This window comes from Cryptomeria japonica, chromosome 9 (assembly GCF_030272615.1).
Source record: "Cryptomeria japonica chromosome 9, Sugi_1.0, whole genome shotgun sequence".
Taxonomy (NCBI): domain Eukaryota; kingdom Viridiplantae; phylum Streptophyta; class Pinopsida; order Cupressales; family Cupressaceae; genus Cryptomeria; species Cryptomeria japonica.
The window spans coordinates 280,385,993-280,400,143 of record NC_081413.1 but is presented as its reverse complement, the minus strand read 5'-3'; the positions used below and the strand labels follow the sequence as shown (position 1 = coordinate 280,400,143).

The 14,151-nt window shown below is 41.1% G+C and overlaps 1 protein-coding gene across 8 annotated transcripts in view; it reads right to left on the bottom strand.

Moving 5' to 3' along the window:
- The window catches only part of LOC131048618 (uncharacterized), a 244,342-nt gene that overhangs the window by 68,389 nt on the left and 161,802 nt on the right, over positions 1-14,151 (bottom strand). For all 8 annotated transcript variants that reach the window (XM_057982650.2, XM_057982646.2, XM_057982647.2 and 5 more), the window contains exon 6: positions 6,944-7,016. In XM_057982650.2, coding sequence (XP_057838633.2) covers positions 6,944-7,016 — 73 coding nt within the window. The remainder of the gene's footprint in view (positions 1-6,943; positions 7,017-14,151) is intronic.

Below are 14,151 nucleotides of genomic sequence, written 5' to 3'. Positions count from 1 at the left end.
TGCAGACTTGCCTTGTGTAGTCAACTGGAATCATTCAGCTTAAGCCTAACTTCAATTATCGCTTCTTCATTGATATGCATCAACCTGATGGTGTCTATGCCTGCAGTGATGATTTCAACATCATAAAGCTTTCCTTCGAAGATCGCACTAACCTTGTGGAGATGTTCCTGTGATGTCAAAACAAGACTTAGTTAGAATTCCATCAAAGATCATTCATTGCTCTTACATTCTTAGTGTTAGGATTAGATACTTTCCTCACCCTCATCTTTTTTCCTTTTTTTTAAATCAAAGCTAGTAAGAGCCTGTGTTCCAACAATATTCAAAGCAGATCAGACGTTCAATCATCAAATGTAAGTCCCCTTGTGATTCCAGCAAATCACATCATACCACAGAGAGCTTATCCACACGTAGAGACCCTACATACAAGAACCTTGAAGTCATCCCGATTGAACCTTTTCACGACATCTTCAACATTCGGAGGCTTTATTCAAGAGAGGATAAGGTACCCTTGGGTATTTTATTCTGTGTTTGATAGTGTACAAAATACATGTCAACAGGCTTCCATGGGGTTTTAGGGATGAGAAATTCCCTAGACACATGGGAATGAGGACATTTTGTTCCCATCGCATCCCTCTTTGTTTTTTTCAAAAAATCAATAGGGGGAACTTTCCTTCAAAAATAGTTTATGCAGATCTATCTTCTTCTCGCTATCTTGTCAAATAATTATCTTCTCCACTCCCTCTCCCAGTAATGCCTACATTTCAAGTAATAGCTCCTCTTCATATATTAGCTTCACCTGTCCTTCACCACCATCAATACAAATGAATATAATCAAGTTATACTCTAGAATCTTACATATAGATTGACCTCATATATCTCTTCTATCATGTTTCTAGTTATTTATGGCTCTTATATTGCAAAAAAAATGCAGAATCAATCAATGTGTTGTTTAGTATATGTGATGTCCCCGATATAATTAAATAATAAAATTAAAATACTTTATTGTAAGGCCCCAAATTTAATAACAAATCTTTCGGGCCCTTTATTTAATTAGATTAGGCAAGTCTTAGTTTGGACGTGTCGGCCCATTTGTAACCCTTCAGGAAATTCCCCGGTGCCCATATTTATGGCCAAGTCTGTCATTTGTGTTGGTATCCAAATTTGGTATTTTCTTTGTATGTGCGAATTCCAATTGGAGTTCAGCTTGTCTGCAATTTAGGAGGTGAGAGATCCTCCCAACTTGGTATCCACAGTTTCGGTGGGAGTCTCTCCTCACCCTATTCTACTTCTATTCGAAGTTTCTATAATCTGTTGTGCGATCATTATCAATATAATTTCTCTTTGCATGTGCGAATCTTCATCTAAGTCTCTTGTGTCTGGAATAATAATAATTCATTCCATTTCTCTGTACGGACTAAGTGTCTGGAGGGCTCAAGGGTGGAACTTGGCAGATATTCACTCACCGTACGGCCACTATCGTACAACCATATTCACTCACCGTACGCCCACCCCGTATGACCATATTCACCCACCGTGCGGCCCACTACCGTATGTCCAAATACTCACCATACGGTCAAGGTCATCAATCCACGCCGAGGGGTGTATGTCGTACGCACGCCCACCATATGTTCTAAGGAGGCCATAATAATTCCACCGTACACGAAGTAGTGGTGTTTCAAGAGGACCGTACTGCGTACGGAACATTACAGTGGTATCATAGCCAAAATCCTTCCAGCATGTGTAATGCTTGGCATGACTACAGAAATGGAAGAAAGGGATAATGAAATTGCTGCCAATAAAATCACCAAGTGGTATAACAAATATCAAAAGAGGAAGAATCTTCTGACATTTCAAGAATATCTAGTTCTGATAGGAAAAAGTATACATGTGCATGAGGAGGCTATCAGAATCTTTGATGAATACTCAAGTGAACTACCAAGGGAAGAATCTGCCGAAGAAACCAGCTTGGCAGAGAGAATTTCCACAATGGTACGAAGGGGAGGCGTCATTGCCACACTGGCTGGTACCCCAAGGTGCAATGTGTTTAGGGTACGTGGTACACTTCAAGAGCAACGAGTCCTTGTTATGCTCGACAGTGGGGCCTCGCTCAACTTAATAAACTCATCACTCGTCACCCAAAGGGGTTTGTGTATAAAGGAGCATGATGGGTTCAATGTCAAGGTGGCAGGAGGCAATCTCCTATCATGTACTCACCTAGTTCTACAACTGATCATCACCATGGGAAATTACATAGTGACAGACGATTTCTTTGTAGTAGATCTGGATGACACGGATGTCATAATGGGCATTCAATGGATGGAGACCCTCGACCAGTACACGCAGAGCTTCAAAAAGATGGAGTTCTCATTCGAGGTGGATGGCAGGAACGTGGTTCTCAGAGGAATGTCGAATGCCGGTCCAAGGGAGATTTCTGCCAAACGGATGGAAGCCATCTTCAGAAATGATAGAGTAGTCTGGGCAGCACATTGCTTGAGCTCGACAAAACCTGTGAAAGGGCAACCGACTTACTACCAGGATGAGAAAATTCAAGCGGTTTCAGATAAGCATACTTTGGTCTTCGTTGATATTCCACCTAGTATAGCCCCACACCGAGGGTTTGAGCACACCATCAAGTCGGAGGAAGGAGCAAAACCTATTATCACCACACCTTATCGCTACCTGAAGAAGTTCAAACAAGATATAGAGAAAATGATCCAGGAACTCCTCGATAAAGGATGGATCCGGCCCAGCACTAGCCCCTTTGCATCCTCGGTGGTAACGGTGAAGAAGGACAGAACTCTCAGAATCTGTGTTGACTACTGTGCACTGAACAAGAAGACTATCAAGAATAGATACCCCATTCCCAGGATCGATGAGCTACTGGACGAACTACATGGCGCAATCTATTTCTCCAAAATTGATCTTCGCTCCGACTACAATCAGATCTGTATGAGGGAGCAAGAAGTGGAAAAGACAACCTTCCGTTGCCATTACAGACACTATGAGTTCTTAATCATGCCATTTGGATTAACCAATGCTCCGGCCACTTTTCAGTCCTGCATGAACCGTATCTTCAACAAGCAACTATGTAAGTTTCTACTAGAATTTTTCGATGACATACTCATCTACAACAACATATGGAAAGAACATTTGGGACATTTGGATGAAGTATTGGGGATTATGAAATCGCAATCATTATATGCCAAGAGGTCCAAATGTGAATTTGGAATGACCGAGGTCCTATACTTGGGTCACGTCATCAGTGCCCGGGGGGTACAAGTTCACCAGGAGAAGATTCAGGCAATTTTGGACAGGCCTCCACCCAAGACTCTCGGAGCTGCGTGGATTTTTCAGATTGTGCAGTTATTATAGAAGGTTTGTGAAAGGATTTTCACAACTTGGTGCACCACTGACAGATCTAACAAAGAAAGGATCCTTCCATTGGGATGCGCAAGCACAACACACCTTCGACAAATTAAAAGAAGTTATGAGTACGTGTTCAGTTCTGGCACTACCAGACTTCACTCGCCCTTTCATCCTAGAGTATGATGCCTCGGATGAAGGCATTGGAGCGGTGTTGATGCAAGATCATCACCCCATTGCGTCCAGTCAGAAACTCTTGGGAGTTGAGCAGTTGTACTCCATCTACGACAAGGAGATGCTCGTCATCATGCACGCACTAACAAAGTTTCGGCAATACCTCGTCGGGGCAAAGTTTGTCGTTCGGACAGACCACAACAGCCTGTGATATTTCTTTGAGCAGAGGGATCTGAACGAACAACAACAGAAGTGGGTGAGCAAAGTCCAGGCATTTGATTTCGACATTGAGTATGTGAAGGGCAAGAATAACGTGGTACCGATGCCTTGTCAAGAAGGCCTGCCATATGTTCTCTATCCCAGATTTCGACAGATTGGAAGGAACATCTGTTGATTGAATACTCCAGGAATACTTTTGCCTGCGAACTGATGGATGGTCAAGTGCAGGATGACCGATACAAGGTGGTTGACGACATCATTTACTACAAGGACAAAATTTATCCGGTACCCGATTCCAAGATGAAGGAAAAGATTCTGAAGGAAATGCAAAACTCTCCCTTGGCCGAACACCTAGGATACTTGAAAACCTACAGACAGATCCAAGAAAGTTTTTCCTAGAAGGGACTTAAGAACAACATTTTGCAGTATGTGCGGGAACGCTCCACCTGTCAGCAGAACAAATCTGAGCACACCTTATCGGCTGGACTGCTGCAACCATTACCAATCCCCAACCAAAAATGGGATAGCATCTCGATGGATTTCATTGTTGTACTCCCGAGAGTGCAAGGAAAGGATTGCATTTTCGTCGTGGTAGACACCTGACCAAGTATGCCCATTTTCTTGCCATCCCCACAGGATACCGAGCAATTCAAGTGGTCGAGTTGTTCTTCCGTGAGGTATTCCGCTTACATGGTCTACCACGAAACATGGTAAGTGACAAGGATAGCCGTTTTCTAAGTACCTTCTGGATGGAGTTATTTCGGTTGGCAGGAACTGAGTTGTCACCCAGCACAAACTACCATCCGCATACAGATGGACAAACCGAGATTGTGAACAAATGGCTGAAGGGTTATCTCAGGAACTATGTCTCAGCACAACAGAAGGTTTGGGTTCGCTGGCTACATTTGGGTGAACACTGTTACAACACCACCTATCACATGTCGTTAAGCATGCCACCCTTCAAAGCACTGTATGGTTATGAACCTTCTTCATTTGTTGATCTGGCATTGGGAGATAGTCGTGCACAGAGGGCCAAAGATTCACTTCAAGAGAGTTTGGACATCTTGACATCTCTCAAAGATAACCTGCAGAGGCCTCAGAACCAACAAAAGTTGTATGTCGACCGACACCGGGTTGAGCAAAATTTTGAGGTGGGCGATCCGGTATACCTTCGACTTCAACCGTACAGACAATCCTCCTTGAAGACAAGTGGTAAGGAGAAGTTGAAGCCGCATTTCTGTGGACCCTACAGGGTTCGGAGGGTGGGCGAAGTTGCCTACGAGTTAGAGCTTCCTAAGGGGAGTCGGATTCACAAAGTTTTTCACGTGTCATGTCTCAAGAAGGTTGTTGGGCAGCGCATCACAGTCTCCAAGGATCTGCCACCCATCGACGAAGAAGGGAAACTAATTCTGGAGTCGGTGGAGATCATCAATGTCAGAGAAAAGAGGCTAAGATCGCGCACAGTCAAGTAGTTCCTTGTGTGCTGGAAGGATCTACCGATCCAGGATGCCACCTGGGAAGGCTAGCAAATTCTGGAGCATCAAGGTCTGCAATTGCTTGAGGGCAAGCAATTTTTGGCCTGGGAGGACTGTGATGTCCCTGATATAATTAAATAATAAAATTAAAATACTTTATTGTAAGACCCCAAATTTAATAACAAATCTTTCAACCCCTTTATTTAATTAGATTAGGCAAGTCTTAGTTTGGTCGTGTCGACCCATATCTAACCCTTCGGGAAATTTCCCGGAGCCCATATTTATGGCCGAGTCTGTCATATATGTTGGTATGCGAATTTGGTATTTTCTTTGTATGTGCAAATTCCTGTTGGAGTTCAACTTGTTTGCCATTTCAAAGGTGAGAGATCCTCCCTACTTGGTATCGGCAGTTTCGGTGGGAGTCTCTCCTCACCCTATTCTGCTTCTATTCGGACTTTGTATAATCTGTTGTGCGATCATTATCAATATAATTTCTCTTTGCATGTGTGAATCTTCATTTAAGTCTCATTTCTAGAATAATAATAATTCATTCCATTTCTCTGTGCGGACTAAGCGTCTAGAGGGCTAGAGGGCGGAACATGGCGGATATCCACTCACCGTACGACCACCACCGTACAACCATATTCACTCACCATGCGACCCACTACCATACGCCCAACCCATACGACCAAACATCAACCGTACGGTCAAAGCAACATACCACCGTACGTCCAAATACTCACTGTATAGTCAGGGTCATCAATCCACACTAAGGGGTGTATGTCGTACAGTCGCCCACTGTACGTTCTAAGGAGGCCATACTAATACCACCGTACACGGAGTAGTGGTGTTTCAAGAGGACCGTACCACGTACGGAACATTACAGTATCCCACTAGATGAAATTCATCCCATAATAATTGATAAAACAAAACGCTTACTACAAAAAGCATCCCCTATAGGCTTTAATTAGACCAAAGGTGATAAAATGTATTTAATCAAATACATTCCCTAGGCTAATTGCATTGCAAGCTCACTCCATAATACCAATTTCTTGTCTTTGTGGATCTCATGTCCAAGAAAAAGATGTTTAACAGCCACAATGAGAACATCGCAATTAGACATTGTGAACAAGCCAATCCAGAAAATTGATAGGAGATGTTGCAAAAGCATTGACTACAGTTATATAGATTGTGACAATTATTTTAGTGTAAACAAGAAATATGTTAAAACCTTTCTTTCAAATCAAGTTTAGCTCAAAGAAGCCAAATACATTAAAACTAAAAGCATAACTCTTAACAAAGCAAAGAGACGCTTCCCCTCAAGTTTGGTCATTAGTTTCCTTCTAGAAGGGGACAATTATAGAAAGTATTCCATGGTGAAGTAAGGATTGTCAATGCTAAATACCACTGTGTTTCCTTGACAAAAAGTAAATTTTATCCAATTTTGGCAGAGATGCTATCTACTCATCAAAAACTGGTATCTAAGAAAGAGGCTTTTAGTACAAAAAAGAGTTCAATGGCCTGTGATACCAACCCCCTCCCATAAACAAGAAAAAATGTTACAGCATTGGGATTCTAGCATACATTTTAAATCCAAGCACAAATTAAGAAAATACCCTAAACATATAAATATACATGCAACATTAATTTTACTTACCAACGGGCAAAGCAAGAAAGCAAGTATAACAATTTTTTTACAGTTTAACATTTACCTGAAGTACTCGTAAGAAAAGTTGAATTACAATCACCCTTAAGCCGTACACAAGAGTTAAAATCTTTTCTACCCTGTCAAGTCATACGAAATCAAATTCAAATGAGAAAACAACTGCAAAGCCCACATATATTCAATAAATAACATATGAACTGAAAAAAGTTCCAAGAGCTACATTCAAGATCTGTGTCCCAGTTCAAGTTCAGATTATTGAATCTAAATTATGCAGACTGTATAAACTGAAATTCTTGAATGTATTCTCTAATAGAAGAGCTGAGTTAAGGTGTAAAATTAGACACAAAAAGGGAAAACTTGTAGACAATTTAAAACTAGAAATCCTCCTTTCAATGGAAGGGACTATCCACCATGTTAAATATTCATTCTGTGTGGAACTGGAAATCTGAAAAGTGGCAAGCAAGTTACGCATTGAGTTAAAAACAACTCATTGCTATACTTTTGCATTTGAGGAATGTGTAAAAAAATTTATTTACACACAGAATTATGCAATATTCTATGCAGTACATACACGTTTGGATAACAAATATACCATTGCCATCAATAATAAAGATAAGCAATCTGACACTCTAATATAACTTTAAACTTCTATGAAAAGTTAAGCCACTTGGAAAAATGGTCCCCTGCTGTTGAAGTAGATTCTTTGGACAGACTAATTGTCTGATGCAAGAGAAAGGTGATGCATGCACTATAGACAAACATTTAGAAACAAAATAATATGTCAGCTAAGGAACCATGTTTACTACTATATCTGATAAAATAAATACATGAATTAATAATGAAGATGACAATGCATAACAGATATAGGAGTAAAAAATGTCTTTATTTGCACATGAAATTATTACAGAGAAGACCTAAGATGGTCAGCCAAAGATTACAGTCCATCCCACTAAAATCCTACTACTTTCCTTGACGATATACAATATATTTAAAGGAACCCGATGGTTGCCAAGAGGAACACAGCCATCAACTGACCGACGCTTATAACTACCTGAGAATGACAAACAACTAATACATAGTTGGATAACCAATATTATCAAAACATAATAATAGACATTATAAATATAAACTGCCTACAAACGACATTGAGATTGTCCCCAGCAATAGGAACAGTGAGTGTTTTCGGAAAGAACTATTCATTTAGTATAATGTAATTGCTGCTAAGAGCACCAAGAGAACTCACACAATGATGAGAAAAAAAAAGTGTTTCCAGTATACTATTAAATACTAAACATACAGTAAAGATGCTTCTAGAGGACTATCATAAATTAGATGTGTAACGCCCTGCCAAGGAACCCTAGAGGATAAGAGCTAATTACACATAAAATGCATGAAAATATTATTTTTTTTAGTAATTAAGTGTCATCATGCATAATATATACAGGTGTAATGCTCAACCTCAAGATAAAGCTAACTGGTTGTCAATCAACTATGCATATGCGTAAGACTAAACTGTCAAACTCCAATCGATTAACTTAAATCACCTCTAAGGGTTCCCTAATGTCGCTACCTAAGCAACACATCCGAAACTAGCAAAGAAACTTGAGAGCAAACTAGGAGATGACTAAGTCAACCTTCGACACTGAGAGAAACACATATATGTTCATTTTACAGCACCAATGGAAGTGTTCCGAAGATAATAACATCATACCTCAAGAATTGAGAGTACATAGGATCATGCTTGTGACCGATTCGAACACCAATCCACATAAAGGTACAACAATTCATTACTATATATTACAAAATTACATCCAACTCCTCTTCGAGTGTTTATTATACAAATCATCCATGATTACAATGCTTGATACAATGAGCAATGCTTACATCTTGTAAAAAATGAAAGAAAGAGAACAAGTGTTGAGGAGGAGGAAGAACTTCTACTAGCCACTCACAATCTGAGTCCTCTGATCCCCAATGGTGGTTGGCAAGACCACCCGACCATGTGGAACCCTTAGGTCCACCCCACCGTGCTCATGGAGATACTCACAAGGCCCAAACAATCATACAAAAACGCAAGGCGAGTAATAGCCTCACACAAATACTAAACATGGAGCATGCACTCAACAAGAACATCTCAACCAATAAGAACCATAATGCAACACCAAGATAAAAGTACAAAAAGTGACAACCTCAATGCAATCCAAATCAAATGCAAGTAAGGATATGCTCAACAAGAAGGTACAACAGCATGTCAACAAGTATGATCTATCTTACATCCAACACCTCAAGGATACCATAGCATCATAGCCCACATACACGGCAACCACATGAATACAACGAAACAATACCAACTGTTGTCGGCATAAATTGCCTATTGTTATGTTTGATAATATTTGTTATCCGACAAGGTATTAATTAATTGTATTGACTGGGTTGTCAGTCTCGAGTAGTTATGTGTCAGTTGGTTGACGGTTGTGTACCTCTCGGCAACCGTCAGATCCTTTAAATATGTCGTGTACTATCAAGGAAGGGGGATGGTATTGTCGGATCTATTGTAATCCTTGGCCAACCATCTTTGGTCTCTTCTCTGTAATGATTGAATGTGCGAATAAAGATATATTTTACTGTCGTGTCTGGTATGCATTGTCATGTACATTATTATTTCCTGCATTTAATTTACCAGTTGTAGCGGTAAACATTTTGGCATCGTTGCCTTAAAAGAAATCAGGTCAGCCTTGAGTGATTCACGTCCGTAGATCCCATCAAAGGTGAGAAGAGACCACAGGGTGGTCAAGACCAAGCGATTAGGTGATCTTTCGACCCTCGGCCGGAGGGAGCACAGAGACGAGTCGAAGCCTGGAAATACGCGGAGTGTTAGGACGCTGGAGCTAGACGTGTAGAGGATGCGCAAGTGTCTGAGAGTGCAAGGAAAGCACCAGAATGTAGCGGTCAGAATAGTTCACTCAAGTTTGACACACATGGAAGTACTTGAAGTGTTGGGGACGCTGAAGGTGGACGTGTAGAGGACGCCTGTGTGGCTGAGAGTACAGGGAAAGCACCGGAATGTAGTGGTCGAAATAGTCCACCCAGGTCCGACACACAAGGCGAATACACACGTACCTTCCGAGTGAAAACAATGTTGAACACCCAGGAGAAGCAGAACCTGCCAAAGTTCATGGGAGACGAGTCGGAGGACCCGATACGACATTGCAAAACATGCATAACCATTTGGGAGGCAAATGGCCATGATGACAAGGACTACTGGTTGAAGGCATTTCCCACCACCCTTTGGGGGATCTCCATTGATTGGTACATACACCTCAATGCCCAGCACAAGACGAGATGAAGTGATCTGAAGAGGGCGTTCTAGGAGGAATTTAAACTCTTGAGGGATGATAATGAGATTGTGGCCGAAATCTATAATACTAAGCAAGGGAAAAATGAGAGTGTACGCGCTTACAACCGTAGGCTCACAGAACTGTTGAACAAGATGGAAAAACAGCCAGCCGACTAGTTGAAGAAGAGGTGGTTCACGGAGGGATTGATACCCTCACTGCGCAAGAAGATGAAAGTCGTGCCTCCGTCCTCATACACCAATGCATACAATCGAGCGATGGACATTGAGAGTGAAAATAAAACCTCCTCCCGAGAGAAGAGGAAGACCGATGATGATGAGAGCACCGAATGTAGCAGTGACGAAGAATCCAAAACCGTACGAGCCCTTCGATGGGATATATTGAGAATGATGAAAGAATTGAAGGCTGAGAAAGGAACCAGCAATGAAGGTAATGAACTATGGTGTATTGAGTGCAAAAGGGAGGGGCACACGAAAGGTAATTGTCCTAGAAATATGTTTTGTGAAATTTGCCAAGTGCTGGGGCATTCAATCAAGGAGTGCCCGTACAATTTGAAGATGAGAAGTAGACAAGTACTCTTCACACAGGCAAAGTCCAGCCCATCGAAATCACAGAATGTATCGCCAAGTGGTTATGGAAATCAACGAGGGCGAAACCAAATACAATACGTCTCCAAAGGACGTCCTATCATACAGTGCCGACAATGTAGTGAATGGGGACACTTTGCGAGAGACTGCCATAACAAGAAAGGCAACATACAATTATTGTGCAAATGGTGTGGACGAAGTGACCATGAAGACACCAACTACTTGAATCAGAAGGGCATTAATATGTTGGACGTGGAGGAACAACAGGACGTAGTTTTGGCAATCACAAGAGCACAAACAAAGAAGGCGATGTATTCAAACTCAGGTACGGAAAAGGAGCAAGCCGAAGCAGAACAAGTGTTTGTGAAGGAACAAGTAACTTCCAATGGAATTGCAAGTATGTCATTGCAGGAGTCGGAGAAGAACATAGTCCGGCAGGTGCTACAAACAACCGTACCCATCAAGGTGGCCAACCTTCTTCAAACTATGTCGCAAATAAGAATGGCAATTGCCAACACAATCATCCAGAAACAATGTAAGCCACACGAGGAGGAACTAATGGGAAAACCATCAGCCGAAGGAAATGAGTCCAGTGATCCAATGTTGTTGACGGTAAGCATCGGGAGGAAGTCGGTGGTTGTCGAGATGGAAATAATGGGGAAGAAGTTGACAAACACCATTGTCGATGGAGGCTCGAGAGTAAATGTACTGCCAGAAGACACATGGAAATGTTTGGGGAAGCCAAAGCTTTGGCCGCCAACCTTCCACTTGGTAGGTGCCACCCAGCACGACATCCAGCCATTGGGAACATTGATGGCACAAAAAGTAATGATTGGAACACAACATTTTTTCTTGGAATTTCTAGTCATTCGGTTACAGAAGAAGGCATACGATGCACTCGTCGGGAGGGGATGGTTGATTACTGCCAAAACGAATCATAACTGGAAGCGAAACACACTCTCAATCAAGAGTGACGGGAGCAACCACATCATTTACTTGAGGAACCAAGCGGTGAGTGAAGAACTAGCACCCTCAAACTTTGAGTATGAGGGTGGACAGTTAGGTATGGACATGTTGATGTGTTTTTTATGCACATACGAACACAGAATAAAATGCCAAAAAAGTATCTTATCCTCTCTTGAACAAAGTTATTCGTATGTTGAAGATTTGCCTAACGATCAATTGAAATAACTCCAAGGTTCTGGTATGTAGGGTCTCTACGTGTGGATAAGCACAGTTGGTTTGATGTGATTATGCTGGAATCACAAGGGGACTTACATTTGAATGCCTGAATGTTTGATTTGTTGGAACTTGATCATCTGATATTTCAATTGGGCGATGCTCTTTGTCCTAGACTAACTTGAATTAAAAAAATGTCAAAGGACGAAGGGTTGAGAGATTCTATTCTAATCCTAAGAATGTAGGAAGATGAGTGAATGATTAGATGGAATCCTACTGAGCGAGGTCTCACCATCAAAATGAACAATTTGACACAAGCTCAGTGCAATCTTCTAAGGACGTTTCAAAGATGTTCAAGCCATTACCACCAAATATTGATCACCATTCAAGTTAATGCATAAACAATGAGTGAAGGATGATTCGAGGTTAGGCTCATATCAATCCAGTTGACCACACAAGGCACGCTCACAATCAGTAAGAGGCTAGTGGTATGGACTAGAGGATTCCACACAAGTACATTCAACAATTTTCTCCATTCAATTTAATCATCTACCATCTAATATGAAGATCTAACAAGAAACCATGCGTATTGCAAGAAACGACACATTTCAAAATAACCTCAATGAAAAATGAAGTTTATTTACAATTTTAGGCAACAATCTCTTGCCTTCTCTACCTACTCTACTCTAATTTCTATCTAAGCTTCTATTCTTCTATCCTATTCACAAACTATTCACTATTCTAGCTACTAACTCTTAGCCATTAACTAACTACTAACCTTTACAAATGAAGAGCCAGAGCTTTATATAGAGAGCTCCTTACATTTCAAAGGCTCAGATTGATTTACAATCAAAGGCTAGGATTACAAGATGATAACCCTAATTAGGGTTTGTTACAACAAACTCCTTTAGCCAATGAGAAAATTACATTTAATGCTTGTGAACCAATAGGAAACCGGGGTAGGTACATCGAAGTTTGTACCATCACTGGTGAGTCAGGTACATTGAATCTAGACATGCTGAGGTGGAGCTATCTGACTGGAGGAACAGTGACTGGGATGCCACCTTGTCTTGCATTTGTGCTTGGTCAAGGAACTTTGTATTTCTTGATATTCAATGTGATGATGATGAGAAGCTAACTTTGATTAACTCTTTTAAAACTATCTGTTTCTTCAACGTACCCTTTCACTGACCTTGATTGATCCTCCTTCGTCCTTGATGTACTCGATGAATGATGTACCTCCTTGACTCTCATGTGTTTGATGAAGCCTCCTTCTTGATTTTGCATTATGGTGATAGGAAGCCATGGTCAAGTCACCTTCTCCAGTAGCTCACTTCGCCTTGAAGTGTTTGTAAGATCCTTCTTTTGACATCATGTGGTAGAATGAGGTCCTTGAGGATAGCTTGGTCTATTACGTGCAACTCTTTGAACACTTGAAGTCTTCCAACTTGGAAGCACTTTGAGTCCTCCATGCATTTGAAGTGTTCTTGATGATGATGAAATTGGAAGAGATCGCCCTTGTCCTAGCCTGATCTTCCTCCATCTTGATTATGTTGATCTGCAAAACAAACAAAAGATGATTAAGTATACATAATATATTTATTCTAACATTGCCTTTCTTACCTTAAATCATCAACAAGAAGGCATTAGGATTAATATCGCTCTGGATCCTCTCCAAGGACAGGCCCTATAATAAAATGTGCTCTGGATCCTCTCCAAGGATAGGCCCTATAATGAAATTCGCTCTAGATCCTCTCCAAGGTCAAGCCCTATAATGAAATTCGTTTTGGAACATTTCTCTTGATTTTCCTTCATAAAACTCCATTCTCATCCTTTTCTCATCAAAAACAAGTCTTTTGCCCCGAAAATGCTTAGGAATAGGTTAGTTCAAAGGCTTAGGCAAGGTACAAGACTTCCTAAAGAAATTTGCTCTAGACCCTTTGGAAGAGTCAGGAGCTTAGGTAAATTTTGCTCTGGACCCTTTGGAAGGTCAAGAGCGAAATTTGTCTTTTAGCCTTAAATTCATCATCTCTTTGCCTCAAACCACTTCTCAAGGCAAGTATACACCAACCCTCTCTCAACCACGCCATAGGAACAAAGATCTTGGTCTTCAAACAAGGAGTAAATAGAGG